The following is a 15,118-nucleotide window of genomic DNA, read 5'->3' on the forward strand; positions in this document are numbered from 1 at the left end:
ATAGTATGTATACAATGGGAAATTAAAAAAAAAAAAAAAAAAAAAAAAAAAAAAAAAAAAAAAAAAAAAAAAAAAAACCATTTTATTTTATATTTTTTTTTTATTTTTTTTTTTTATTATTTTTTTTTTTATAAAAATTATATAACAACATATGTACTAGTTGTAAATTAAATTATTTGTTTAAAAATTAATTAATTATTTATTTATTTATTTATTTATTAAAAGTTGTTTTTTTTATTTGTTCTTTTTATTTATTTTACATTTTCATTGCAAAAAATTCAAATCAAAACTTTTTTTTTTTTATAAGGTAAATAATTTTTTAAACAGTGTCAACTATTATTATTTTTTTTTCCACTTGTTCACTAAAATCTCCAAAAAAAAAAAAAAAAAAAAAACACAAAGAGTAATTAAATCTCCAACTTACGTACGAAACATCAAAATCTTTTTTTTCATTTGTTCAAAATATTATTAAATAAAAAAAGAATAAAAAAATAAAAATTTTACTAAATTTCATTCAATATTTAAATTAGTAAATTTTTTTTCCAACTTCTGTTTTTTTTTCAAAAAAAAAAAAAAATTAAATTAATTATTTCCCAAACCTAATCTTTTTTTTTTTTTTTTCTATAATTTAAAACCAGACAAACTTTCTAAAAAAAAAAAATCCTTATTTAATAATAATAATAATTATAATAATACTATTTCAAAATGACATTTAATAATATTAAAGACGAAAATAACGATGATATTGCCATCATTGGTATGGGTTTCCGTTTTCCAGGTGGTGGTAATAATCCAGATCAATTTTGGAATCAATTATCAAATAAAATGGATGGTATTTCAAAGATTTCTCAAGAAAAATGGTCAAGATCTTTTTATGAACAAAAATATATAAATAACGAATATGGTGGTGTCTTAAAAGATGAAGAATGGAAAAATTTTGATCCATTATTTTTTGGTATTTCACCAAAAGAAGCACCAACCATTGATCCACAACAACGTCTTTTAATGACAACACTTTGGGAAGGTAAATAATAATAATAATTATAATTATAATAATAGTAGTATTTTTTTTTGTTAAAATTAAAAAGTTATTAATATATATACATATATATTTTTTTTTTTTTTTTTTTTTTTTTTTTTTTTTTTTTTTTTTTTTTTAAAAAAAAGCATTTGAAGATGCAAATATTAAACCATCAACATTACGTGGATCAGATACAGCAGTATTTATTGGTATGATGAATCTTGATTATCAAAGATGTCAATTCAGAGATATATCATATATTAATCCGTATACAGTTACTGGTAGTGCAGGATCATTTGTATCAAATCGTTTAAGTTTTAGTTTTGATTTACGTGGTCCATCAATGACACTTGATACAGCATGTTCATCATCATTGAATGCAGTTTATCTTGGTTGTCAAGCTATTGCAACTGGTGATAGTAAGATGGCAATTGTTGGTGGTGTCAATGGTATTTTCGATCCAAGTATTTCAATGACATTCTCTGGATTAAATATGTTGGGACACAAAGGTCAATGTAGATCATTCGATGCTGGTGCTGATGGTTACATCCGTAGTGAAGGTGGTGGTGTTTGTATCCTAAAGAAATATTCAGATGCAATTAAAGATGGTGACCGTATTTATTGTGTTATCAAAGGTGGTAGTTCAAATGTTGATGGATACAATGCAAAGACCAATATCACTCAACCATCAATGAAGGCTCAAGGTGAAAACATTGAAATTGCTTTAAAGAAATCTGGTGTAAATCCATCAGATATCTATTATATAGAAGCTCATGGTACTGGTACACCAGTTGGTGATCCGATTGAAATTGAAGCAATATCAAGAATATTCAAAGATAATCATACACCCGATGCTCCATTGTACATTGGTTCAGTTAAAAGCAACATTGGTCATCTTGAAAGTGCTGCCGGTATTGCATCATTAATCAAAGTTGCACTCTCTTTAAAAAATCGTTCATTGGTTCCAAATATTCATTTTGAAAAACCAAATCCATTAATCAAATTCGAAGATTGGAATATTCGTGTAGTCACTGATGAAATCCAGTTCCCAACCAATAAATTAATTAATATGGGTATTAATTGTTTTGGTCTATCTGGTTCAAATTGTCATATGATTCTAAGTGAAGCACCAATTAATTATGATGAATTATTGAAAACAACAAATAATAACTCTACATCCTCTTCTTCAAATGATGATAAAAAAGAATATTTAATACCATTTTCAGCAAACTGTAATATTTCATTAGATAAATATATAGAGAAATTAATTTCAAACCAATCTATTTATAAAGATACAATATTATTTAAAGATTTTGTAAAACATCAAACAATTTCAAAATCAAATTTAATAAAGAGAAAAGTTATAACCGCTTCCGATTGGGATGACTTTTTAAATAAAAGAAATGAAACTACATCAACTTCATCATTGACTTCAACAATTTCAGCACCAGCTTCATCAACTCCAGTCATTTATGTTTTCACCGGTCAAGGCCCACAATGGAGAGATATGGGTAAAGCATTATATGAAACTGAATCAGTATTTAAAGATGCCATTGATCATTGTGATAAATTACTTGCTAATTATTTTGGATATTCAATACTCCAAAAGTTACGTTCATTAGAAAGTGATGATTCACCAGAAATTCATCATCCAATTTTAGCACAACCAAGTATTTTCTTAATTCAAGTTGGTTTAGTCGCACTTTATAAATCATTTGGTATTTCACCATCAATTGTAGTTGGTCATAGTTTTGGTGAAGTTTCATCCGCTTTATTCTCTGGTGTCATCAGTTTAGAAACTGCTGTTAAAATCGTTTACTATAGAGGCTTAGCTCAAAATTTAACAATGGGAACTGGTAGATTATTATCAATTGGTATCGGTGCTGATGCTTATCTTGAAAAATGTGCTTTATTATATCCAGAAATTGAAATAGCTTGTTATAATGATCCAAATTCAATTGTTATTACTGGTTCTGAACAAGATTTGTTAGGTGCTAAATCAACACTATCAGCTGAAGGTGTTTTTTGTGCTTTCTTAGGTACACCATGTTCTTTCCACTCATCAAAACAAGAAATGATTAAAGAAAAGATATTCAAAGATTTATCAGATTTACCAGAATCAAATGTACCATGTGTACCATTCTTTTCAACAATTACTGGTTCACAATTATCTCATAAAGGTTTCTACAATGTTCAATACATTTATGATAATTTACGTATGCCTGTTGAATTCACCAAAGCCATTTCAAACATTTTCAATTTCATTGAAGAAAATGAATCATACAAGAATGCAATCTTTTTAGAGATTGGTCCTCATCCAACTTTAGGTTTTTATATTCCAAAATGTAAACCATCAAATTCAACAATAACTTCAAAACCAATTATAGTATCACCATTACATAAAAAGAAAGAAGAATTAACACAATTTAAATTAGCAATTTCAACTCTATATTGTAATGGTGTTGAAATTGATTTTGCAAGTGGTCAACAATTATTACCAACTTCTTCTTCATCCGGAGGTGGCGATATATCATCATTTAAAGAGTCGACAAATAAATTACCAAGATACCAATGGGATTTTGAAGAATATTGGGATGAACCAAACCAAAGTAAAATGGTAAAACGTGGTCCATCAAATAATTTATTAGGTCATGATCAATTTGCAGGTAATACTTTAATGGAATTATTTATTGATATTAATAAATCTGCTCATCAATATCTAAAAGGTCATAAAATTAAAGGTAAATATCTTTTCCCAGGTTCTGGTTATATTGATAATATTCTTCGTCAATTCAATGGTCAAGATATTACCATTTTCAATTTAGAATTTTCAAATCCATTCTTTTTGAAAGATGGTGTTCAACATCATTTACAAACTTCAATTACACCAACTACCAAGGGTGAATTTAAAGTTGAATTCTTTATAAAGGATAATAGAAACTCAACTAAATGGACTAAAACTTCAAATGGTCGTATTGGATTATTCAAACATAATCCAAAGAATAATAAATTGGATATTGAAAAACTTAAAAGTCAATGTTCATTTACCACCCTTACAAAGTCTGAAGTTTACAATAAGCTATTGTTATTAAGTTTACCATATGGTCCAACTTTCCAAAGAGTTGAATCATGTTCAATTGGTGATGGATGTTCATTCTTTAAACTTTCAATGTCACCTTGTTCAGAGTTTGACAAAGATTTCTTAAATCCTTCAATTATTGATTGTGCATTCCATGGTTTATTAGTACTCAGTGAAGGTCCACAAGAGATTGTTTTCGATCGTTTACAAGATATGAAATTCTATTCTTCAAATGTACCTTCAACAAGACCTCAATTCATTTATGCCTTTGCTAAATTCGATAAAATTGTAGGAAATTCAACTCATGGTTCTCTAGATATCATGTTAGAAGATGGTACATTATTAATTTCAATTAAAAATGTTAAATGTACATCATTAATACGTTTAAAGAAACAATCAATTAAATATCCTTCACAAAATGTTTATTCACACCATTGGCAATCAAAAGATTCACCATTAACTTTAATTGAAAATCAATTAATTGAAGAGAAATCATCAGAATCTAAAATTAATTTTGAAAAATTATTAAATGATAAATTATTTAATGATTATTTAATTAGATTATTAAACCAATCAATTAAATCTGAATTTATAGAATTCGATTATAAAACTTCAACAGTAGATACTTTAGAAATTGATTCAAATAATACAAAACTATTAGAAAAGATTCAATCAATTTTAAAAACAATTGATTCATTAGATCAATCAATTGATTTAGCTAGTTTAAAACAAGTAATTATTGAAAAATCATCATCATTTAAAAAAGAAATTAATTTAATTGAAAAATCAATCAAACGTATTGTTTCATTATTAAAAGGTGGTGAAAGTGAACATTTTTCACCAAGTAATCCAAGTTCACCAAATGACACACCAAGATATAATTCAAACAATTGTTCTTCAAAGAGTAATAATACCTCTAGTGGTGCTGATGATGATACTAACAATGAAGAAACAATTAATCAATTAAATAATGAACCATTTAATTTCTCAAATTCTCAATTCATTTCAAATCAAAATCAATTAATTTCAAAAACAATTGTAAATTCATTTGATAGATTAATTAATTCGATTGAAATTGGCGAAAAGAAATTAATTAAAATAATTGATTTATCAAGTATCTATCAAAATAATCAACTTTCAAAATTATTATTATTACAATTAAATCAATTACTAATTAATTTATCAAATAATAATAATATTGAAATTGAATATACAATTCCATCAAATACCAAAAATATTGATTCAATTAAAGAAGAAACTAAATCGATTTCAAATTTATTAAATATTAAATATCGTAGTTTTGATTTACAAGATGATTTAGAAAGTAATGGTTATTTAAATTCAAATTATGATTTAATTATAACTTCTTTATTATTAGTTTCAACAAACTCAATTGATTCAAATGAAGTTTTATCAAAACTTTATAAATTATTATTACCAAAAGGTCAATTAATTTTAATGGAACCACCAAAGGATGTATTATCATTCAATCTTTTATTTGCAAATGATTTCAAACAATCATTAGAAATTAAAAGTGAACAAGAAATTAAATCATTAATTAGATATTGTGGTTTCACTAAAATTGAAACAAATAATATTACCCAAGATGATGAAGAAGAACAACAACAACCACCATCAATTTTAATAGTTCAAACTGAAAAGAGAGATATTGAATCAATGTCATTGACTTTCTCATCAGATCCAGAATCATTAAATTCTTCATATAGTAATTGTATATTCATAGTTTCAAAAGAACAAAAAGAAAATCCAACTTCATATATTCAAGAATATTTTGATATTACTGAAGTATTCTGTGATAACACTACAATTATTGAAGCTGGTGATAGTGAATTATTAACAAAGACAATTGAATCAGGTATTGGTAAAAATGATATTATTTTCTTTTTAGTTTCACTTGAAGAATTAACAATTGAAAATTATAAACAAGTTACAATGCAATATACATTAGTTAATCAAATACTTTTAAGAAATAATCTTTCAACTAGATTTGCTTTATTAACTTACGATTCTCAAAATGGTGGTAAAAATTATTTAGGATCATCATTAATTGGTACTTTTAGATACTTTTTAGAATTTCCATCATTGAATACCTTTTCAATTGATGTCGATAAAGATTCAATTGATAATCTTACATTATTCTTACGTTTAGTTGATCTATCTACAATTGGTGATAGAGAAACTATTGTTAGAAATAATAAAATTTTTGTTCAAAAGATTTTCAAAGAGCCAAAATTGTTATCACCATCAAATAATTACGAAAAGGATACAAATAATTTATATTTGAATACAAATAGTAATTTAGATTTTTCATTCCAATGCAAAGAGAAATTACCACATGGTTCCGTCGAAATTAAAGTTATGTCAACTGGTATCAACTATAAAGATAATCTTTTCTATAGAGGTTTATTACCACAAGAAATCTTTACAAAAGGTGATATTTATTCTCCACCATTCGGTTTAGAATGTGCTGGTTATATTACACGTGTTGCACCAAGTGGCGTTACTCGTTTCAAAGTTGGTGATCAAGTTGTTGGTTTTGCAAGCCATTCTTTAAGTTCACTAGCTATTACTCATCAAGATAAAATTGTATTAAAACCTGAAAATATTTCATTCAATGAAGCTGCTGCCGTTTGTGTAGTTTATGCAACAAGTTATTATTCAATTTTCCATATTGGTGCATTTATGGCCGATAAAGAATCAATCCTAGTTCATTCTGCAACTGGTGGTGTTGGTTTAGCAACTTTAAATCTTTTAAAATGGAAGAGAAATCAATTGAAAAAACATGGCAACTCTGAAATTAGTAATGATGCTTCAATTTATGCTACAGTGGGTTCTAAAGAAAAAGTCGATTATTTACAAGAGAAATATGGTGATTTAATAACTGCAATTTACAATAGTAGAGATACTGAATATTGCGATGAAATTAAACAACAATCAGCACAAGGAGGTGTAGATTTAATTTTAAATACACTCTCTGGTGATTATTTATCTGCAAATTTCCGTTCACTTTCCCAAGTTGGTAGAATTATGGATTTATCAGTCACTCAATTGGTTGAAAATGATTCATTAGATTTTTCAAACTTTAAGTATCATGTTACTTACAGTACAATCGATTTAGAAAGAGCTACAACATATAATTCAAAAATCGTTAGAGATATCCTCACAGAAGTATTTGATGCAATTTCTGATGGTAGTCTTGAAAATATTCCAGTTAAAGTTTTCCCAGCAACTCAAGTTAAAACTGCGATTGAATATATTAATGAACGTGTTCATATTGGTAAAATTGTAGTTGATTTTGAAAACTTTGAACAAGATATTCTTAAACCAGCTTTACAAGAGAAAGAAAATCCAATTCAATTGAATAAAGTTAAAAAATTGGAACATACTTGTGATACTTTAAATAATACAATTTTAATCACTGGTCAAACTGGTATTGCTGTTCATATTTTAAAATGGATTATTTCTGGTTCTGTTTTAAATTCAAATAAATCACAACAACAAGTAACAGATTTCATAATTTTATCAAGATCATCATTAAAATGGGAACTTGAAAATTTAATTAATCAAACTAAACATAAATATGGTGATAGATTTAGATTCCATTATAAATCTGTAAATATTGCAGATTTAAATTCAACTCGTACTGCAATTGATCAAGTTTATTCAAGTTGTAAAAATGTTTCACCAATTAAATCAGTATTACATTTTGCAACAGTTTATGAATACATTTTACCAGAAGATATCACTCAAACCGTAATTGATAATACTCATAATCCAAAAGCAGTCGGTGCAATTAATTTACATAATCTTTCAATTGAAAAAGATTGGAAATTAGAAAACTTTATTCTCTTTTCATCAATTGGTGCTATCATTGGTGGTTCAAAACAATGTGCATATAGTAGTGCTAATTTAGTATTGGATTCATTATCAAACTATAGAAAGAGTATTGGTCTTGCTTCAACTTCAATTAATTGGGGTGGTTTGGATGCTGGTGGTGTTGCCGCCACTGATAAATCAGTCGCAAGTTTCTTAGAGGGTCAAGGTATTTTATTGGTTTCTTTATCAAAGATTTTAGGTTGTCTTGATTCAGTTTTCCAACCATCTAATTCCCATTTATCAAACTTTATGCTTTCAAGTTTCAATATTGATAATCTTTTATCTTCTGCACCTCAAATGAAGAGAAAAATGGGTCACCACCTAACAAATTATAAAACTTCATCTGCTAGCTCTGATGATTCATTGGGTGATTCTAGTTCTACTCAAGCAAAAGTCATTTCTACAATCTCTGAATTATTATCAATTCATCCATCAAAATTAAATTTAGATACAAGATTAAAAGACTATGGTATTGATTCTTTATTAACAGTACAATTAAAGAATTGGATAGATAAAGAATTTACAAAGAATTTATTCACTCATTTACAATTATCATCAAGTAGTATTAATAGTATCATTCAGAGAATTAGTTCAAAATCAACTTCAACATCTACTCCCAATCCAACTAACACCACAAAACAAACCGCAACAACAAAAACATAAGTAGTTCAAACAACTCCAACTACATTTGACACTTCTATGTTTATTCCATATTTAAAAAATTAAAAAAAAAAAATTAATAAAAAAAATTAAAAATATCTTTTAATATTAATACTTAAAAATTCTTGAACTATATTTATTAAAAAAAAAAATTACCTTTAACCAATTTAAAAAAAAAACAAAAAAATAATAATAGTGTACAAATAAAAGAAATAATTAAAAAAAAAACAAAAAAAATAATATTAATATTAAAGAAATGGAAAAAAAAAAAAAAAAGTGTTTAGCAAAGTTTTTTTTTTTTTTTTTTATTTGGCAATGATTTTACCGAATAACGATACGATGTTGAGTGGTAACATTATTACCAAGTTTTTCGAGATAGGTTTGGTTGTTTTTCTAAAATTTATTTAACATCTGATGTAAAACCTGCTTGTTTTTCAACTGCTGCTTTAACAATTGCTGATACCTCTTTATCTTTGTTTTAATACTAATAAATATTCCTCTTTTTTTTTTATTGTTTAAAATAATGGTTAGTTTTTATTAAAAAAAATTTAAAAATTTAAAACTTACTTTGATGTGTTTTAACTTGGCATGCTAATGAATAAATTTCAATACCATTGGTATTTTTCAAGAGATTATCTATTATGATTTGAGCCAATCCATAGAATTAACTTGTTTAACCAAGAATTTTTTACCATTCTGGTACTTTTTTCAATGGTGCCATAACTTCTGGTTTATTTTGATGAACAAGGTATGCATTAACATGTGCTATTCAAGTGGCAATGTATGGTTTATTTTGATAAACTTGATCTTCCTTCTTAAAAATTTAATATTGTTAATTCTTATTAATATCATTGTGGAAATCCATTTGATCTTCAAGATATTTACTATGTTGACTAGAGATGGATTTTGAGAAAGATCACGGTCACCAAATAGGAATTAAAATTTTAATTTTCTGGTCGTTTGTTGTGTTTTTAATTTGTTTTTGATTTTTTTTTTTTTTTAATTTTTTTTTTTTTTTTTTTTTTTTTTTGACACTTTGGTGTTTTTGATTTTTTTTTGATTTTTTTTTTTATATTTTATTTAATTTTAAATTTTTTGAAACACAATGAACAAATTTTGGGAAACTGGTAGAAAGATTGTTGCAGTAGGAAGAAATTATGCACAACATGCTAAAGAATTAGGAAATGAAATTCCATCAGAACCATTCTTTTTTTTAAAACCAACTTCAAGTTATTTACTTCAAGGAACTGGTCCAATTGAAATCCCATTAGAATCATCAGATATTCACCATGAAGTTGAATTAGGTATTGTCATTGGTAAAAAAGGTAGAGATATTGATTTAAAATCTGCAATGGATTATGTTAGTGGTTATACATTAGCTTTAGATATGACTTCAAGAGATCAACAATCAATTGCCAAAGCTAAAGTAAGTTTTTTTTTTTTTTTTTTTTTCAAATAAAAAAAAAACTTAAAATTATCTATACTAATTTTCATTATTATTATTATTATTATTATTGACTAATAATAATAAAGTCATTACCATGGACAGTTTCAAAAGGTTATGATACATTTTGTCCAATTTCTGGATTTATACCAAAAGATAAAATTAAAGATTTAAATAATGTTGAATTATGGTGTAGTGTCGATGGTCAAATCAAACAAAAAGGTAATACCAACCAAATGATTTTCGATGTTCCACATTTAATTCAATATATTAGTTCAATTATGACATTAGAATCTGGCGATTTAATTTTAACTGGTACACCTTCTGGTGTTGGTCCAGTAAAACCTGGACAAGTAATTAAATGTGGTATCACTGGTTTAGATACTGACATGCAATTCGATATCATTTTAAGAAAGAGAAATTAAAATCCTTTTAAAATTATAAATTATAAATAAAAAAAAAAAAAATTAAAAAAGAAAAAATATTTTAAAAAAAAAAATCAAGATTAATCAATTTATTATAATTTTTTAATCATCAATTAAATTATTTTCGATTTCATTATGTAATTTACCAGCTTCTTTTAACTGTTCTTTCAAAATATTTTTTAAATTATTTTGAATAGAACCTGAAAAATTATTAATTTGGTTTGAATTATTATTATTATTTATATTATTTATATTATTTAAACTATTTAAATTATTTATGTTATTATTATTAATATTATTAATATTATTATTATTATTATTATTATTATTATTATTATTATTATTATTATTATTATTATTATTATTATTATATAAGCCATTAAAATGTTTTTTTCTTTTTTCAATTGCTTCGGATTCAGGGGGATCATGATTATGTTTACCACGATAAGTATTGATATATTTTGAATCTTGTTGGATAACTTGTTTTTTAACTGGACATGTTAATTCAGCGCATTTGAAATAACTCTTTGGGAATGGACTACCCTTTACAGATTTTTGGCCATACTTTCTCCAAAAGAAACCATCGTCTAAATGGTCAATACTTGATCCAGTTTCAATAACTAACTTCTTTGAACCTTTTGATTCTGATGTTCCATTAAATCTATTATTGTTATTATTGTTATTGTTATTATTATTATTATTATTATTATCATCATTATTATTATTATTATTATTATTATTATTATTATTATTATTATTATTATTATTATTATTATTATTATTATTATTATTATTATTATTATTATTATTATTATTATTATTATTATTATTATTATTATTATTATTACTTAATTGGTCAATATCTTCTTGGAATTCATCATCATCAGTAGTTTCATTTTTAACAGATATTTTTTTTTCTTGTTTAGAATTATTCTTTTTATTAGTCGAGTTTGTATTTACATATGTGGAAATAGATGTTGTAGTTGTTGTAGTTGTAGGTATTGTATTTTTTGGTGAATTCATTGGTGAAATTTGACCATGTTGAGTTGGTGAGTCTCCATTTTGATCATTGAAACTATTACCATTTTGATCTTGGTTACCATTACTATTACCATTACCATTACCATTACCATTACCATTACCATTACCATTACCATTACCATTACCATTACTATTACTATTACTACTATAATTATTATTATTATTATTATTATTATTATTATTATTATTATTACCCTTTTATGAACCAATTGGAATAAATGGGTTATTATTAATAAAAAAAAAAAAAAAAAAAAATTAATAAATACTTTCAAAAAAAAATTTTTATATAAATATTATATACATACATCCAAACCTTCAAACATTACAGAATTTCTAAATGCTTGTTGATCAGAGACAACCCTTGTTGTTTGAGGGAAACCATGACAATGTTCTCCTTTATAAACTGTACTATTTTGATTGGTATCACCAATTCTCTCAACCTGTTTTCTGACATTACAACCTTGAAATGTACATTTATAATAGTGTCTTGGATGTAAACTTCCCTTTACATTCTTTTGACCATATTTTCTCCATTGATAACCATCAGATACAATATTAGAAATATTATTACTATTATTACTATTATTACTATTATTACTATTAGTATTACTATTTTGAGGCGAGTTATTATTATTATTATTATTATTATTATTATTCTGAGTTGAGTTATTTTCTTCATCTTCTTCATTATTGATATTATTAATACTATAATTGTTATTGTTATTGTTATTGTTATTGTTATTGTTATTGTTATTGTTATTGTTATTGTTATTGTTATTGTTATTATTTATATTGTTATTATTTATATTGTTATTAGTTTTATTTTTCTTTTGTTTCTTTAAAGGTGTTGGTGTAGTAGTTGTTGTTGTTGTTGTGGTTGTTGCAGGTGATTGTTTTTGAGGAGATATTTGAACTGGTGAAAATGGTGGTTGTTGATCTGATAAATTACTTTTAGGTGAAGTTGGTACAACATTGGAAGATTTCTTTGAATAATAAGGTGATGATGAAATCATTGGTGGAATGATCTTTAAATTTGATAGAAATCCTTCTCCATTTGGTTTGTTATTTCTATAATTATTATTATTATTATTATTATTATTATTATTATTATTATTATTATTATTATTATTATTATTATTATTATTATTATTTTCATTATTTTTACCAAATGCAGTTTCATTATCACGTTTAAATGGATTAGTTGGAATAGGTGGGAAATAATCATTTGGTTTTTGTTCCTCTTTCTTATTGGTATTAATTATTTTTTCAGTTTGCTCTTTGTCGACTTGCATTTCTTGTTGTTGTTGTTGTTGTTGTTGTTGTTGTTGTTGTTGTTGTTGTTGTGGTTGTTGTTGTTGTTGTTGTTGTTGTTGTTGTTTTTCACCATGTTCTTGTTGGATTTGGTGATAATTTTCTTCTTTAATTTGTAGTTTTTGAATTTTTGAATTGGTACGAGATTGGTTTTTATTGAGAAGAGAATTATCAAATTCAGAATGAGACGTTAATTGTTGCTTTGGATTTGATTGGTTTTTATCATGATTCAATTTTTTTTGTTTAAATATCTCTGACTCTGAGAATGAATCACTTTCATCATTATTATTTTTATTTTTACTTTTATTACTAATGTTGTTTTTTTTATAATTATTGTTATTATTACCCTCAAAATATTCATCATCATCGTCATCATATTTTTCATCATCATCATCATCATCATCAATATATTCATCACTTGCATCATATTCATCTTCATTATCACTTTTTGTTAAAAAAGTTATTTGTTGTTTTACATTATGTGTTGTAGTTTTATTTTTTTTTTGTTTAGTGGTTTTATTTACAGAGTTTTTTACAATTGGTTGTAATTTATTATTATTATTATTATTTATATTTTCTATAGCATCCTTTTGTTGTTGTTGTTGTTGTTGTTGTTGTTGTTGTTGTTGTTGTTGTTGTTGTTGTTGTTGTTGTTTTTGTTGTTGTTTTTGTTCTTGTTCTTGTTCTAGTTGTTTTTGTTGTAATGCCAATAATTTCTTTGCCATATATTTACTAATTTTACCATTTTGTTGTGGTGAATTACCGCCATTAGTATCATTAAGATTGGATTTGAGTTTTGGTTTTTGTAATTTAGCCGATTTGTTTGGTTTATCAACAAATGTTGGTTCATTATTTTCAATGGTGTCATCATCACCATAATCATCTTCATCATCTTCATTATTATTGTTGTTGTTGTTGTTGTTGTTATTATTATTATTATTATTATTATTATTATTATTACTATTATTATTTGTGGTTGTAGTTGTAGTTGTAGTTGTGGTGGTTGATGAACCATTTACACCAACTTTGTTATTTTCATTATTATTATTATTGTTGTTATTATTATTATTTACATTAATTTCATTGATATTGGTAAGAAATGATTTATCTGGTGATATGGATAGAATTGAAGAATTTCTTAATTCCTCAATTGAAAATGATTGATTCTCTTTCAATGATTGATGAAGTTTGTGGAATAATACTAACTCTTTTTCACCTGGTTTAATTTGATTTGCTGATTTGATCATATTTTGAATAAAATCTCTATCACTATTATTATTATTACTATTACTATTATTGGGTATGTTGGTGTCTTTATTTGTATTATTTATAAGACTTTCAAAATAATTGGAATATTTATTTATTCCATTATTATTATTATTATTATTGCTATTGCTATTGCTATTGCCATTGTTTTTATTATTGTTATTGTTATTGTTATTGTTATTGTTATTGTTATTGTTATTGTTATTGTTATTGTTATTGTTATTGTTATTGTTATTGTTATTGTTATTGTAATTGTTATTGTTATTGTTATTGTTATTGTTATTATTTAAATTTTCATTACCAGAAATAGTGTGATTATTATTATTATTATTATTATTATTATTATTATTATTATTATTATTATTATTATTATTATATTTATTTAATTCGGTGGAATATTGAGCTCCCATCTTTTTATATAATTATTAAGTATATTATTTTTATTTTAATTTGTGATTTTTTCCAAAATGAAAATAAAAAATAAGAATTCTTCCGAAAAAAAAAAAAAAAAATTAAAAAAATTAAAGTTGTATTCAAAAAAATAAAAAAAAAAAGAATCAATTAATTAATTCTGTATTTTTGTATCCTATAATTAATTTATTATAAAGAAAAATAAAAAAAATATATGTCGTATTAGTAACAATTTTTTTTTTTTTTTTTTTTTTTTTTTTTTTTTTTTTTAGGATTTATAAAGAGGCACACGCAAATCTGTTATTTAATTAAATTTAGTGATCAAAAAAAATAATAATAATAATAATAATAATAGTAATAAAAAAATAATAAAATAATAAAAAATATAAAATATAAAATATAAAGTGATAAATCTTTTAAAAGATTTTTTTTATTTTATTTTTGTGTGTTCTTTTTTTTTTTTTTTTTTTTTTTTTTTTTTTTTTTTTTTTTTTGAAAAAATAAAAACTGGCAAAAATCGATTTTTATATTTAATGTTAATAAAAAAAAAAAATTAAATAAAT

General features: G+C 24.3%; 3 protein-coding genes across 3 annotated transcripts; 2 read left to right on the plus strand and 1 right to left on the minus strand.

The window, feature by feature from the left end:
* Positions 1–705: 705 nt before the first annotated feature.
* pks16 (beta-ketoacyl synthase family protein) lies at positions 706–8,660 on the plus strand (the record flags this gene model as incomplete). The annotated part of the gene is made up of 2 exons (XM_638692.1): positions 706–1,024; positions 1,168–8,660. 2 exons carry the CDS (start codon positions 706–708, stop codon positions 8,658–8,660), a joined length of 7,812 nt encoding a protein of 2,603 aa, XP_643784.1.
* Positions 8,661–9,762: 1,102 nt separating this feature from the next.
* fahd1 (Fumarylacetoacetate hydrolase domain-containing protein) lies at positions 9,763–10,526 on the plus strand (the record flags this gene model as incomplete). The annotated part of the gene is made up of 2 exons (XM_638693.1): positions 9,763–10,083; positions 10,191–10,526. The coding sequence occupies 2 exons, from the start codon at positions 9,763–9,765 to the stop codon at positions 10,524–10,526; spliced, it is 657 nt and encodes a 218-aa protein (XP_643785.1).
* Positions 10,527–10,628: 102 nt separating this feature from the next.
* wrky1 (hypothetical protein) lies at positions 10,629–14,554 on the minus strand (the record flags this gene model as incomplete). Its single annotated transcript, XM_638694.2, has 2 exons — positions 10,629–11,762; positions 11,873–14,554. 2 exons carry the CDS (start codon positions 14,552–14,554, stop codon positions 10,629–10,631), a joined length of 3,816 nt encoding a protein of 1,271 aa, XP_643786.2.
* Positions 14,555–15,118: the final 564 nt, after the last annotated feature.

This window comes from Dictyostelium discoideum, assembly GCF_000004695.1.
Source record: "Dictyostelium discoideum AX4 chromosome 2 chromosome, whole genome shotgun sequence".
In the NCBI taxonomy this organism is placed as follows: domain Eukaryota; phylum Evosea; class Eumycetozoa; order Dictyosteliales; family Dictyosteliaceae; genus Dictyostelium; species Dictyostelium discoideum.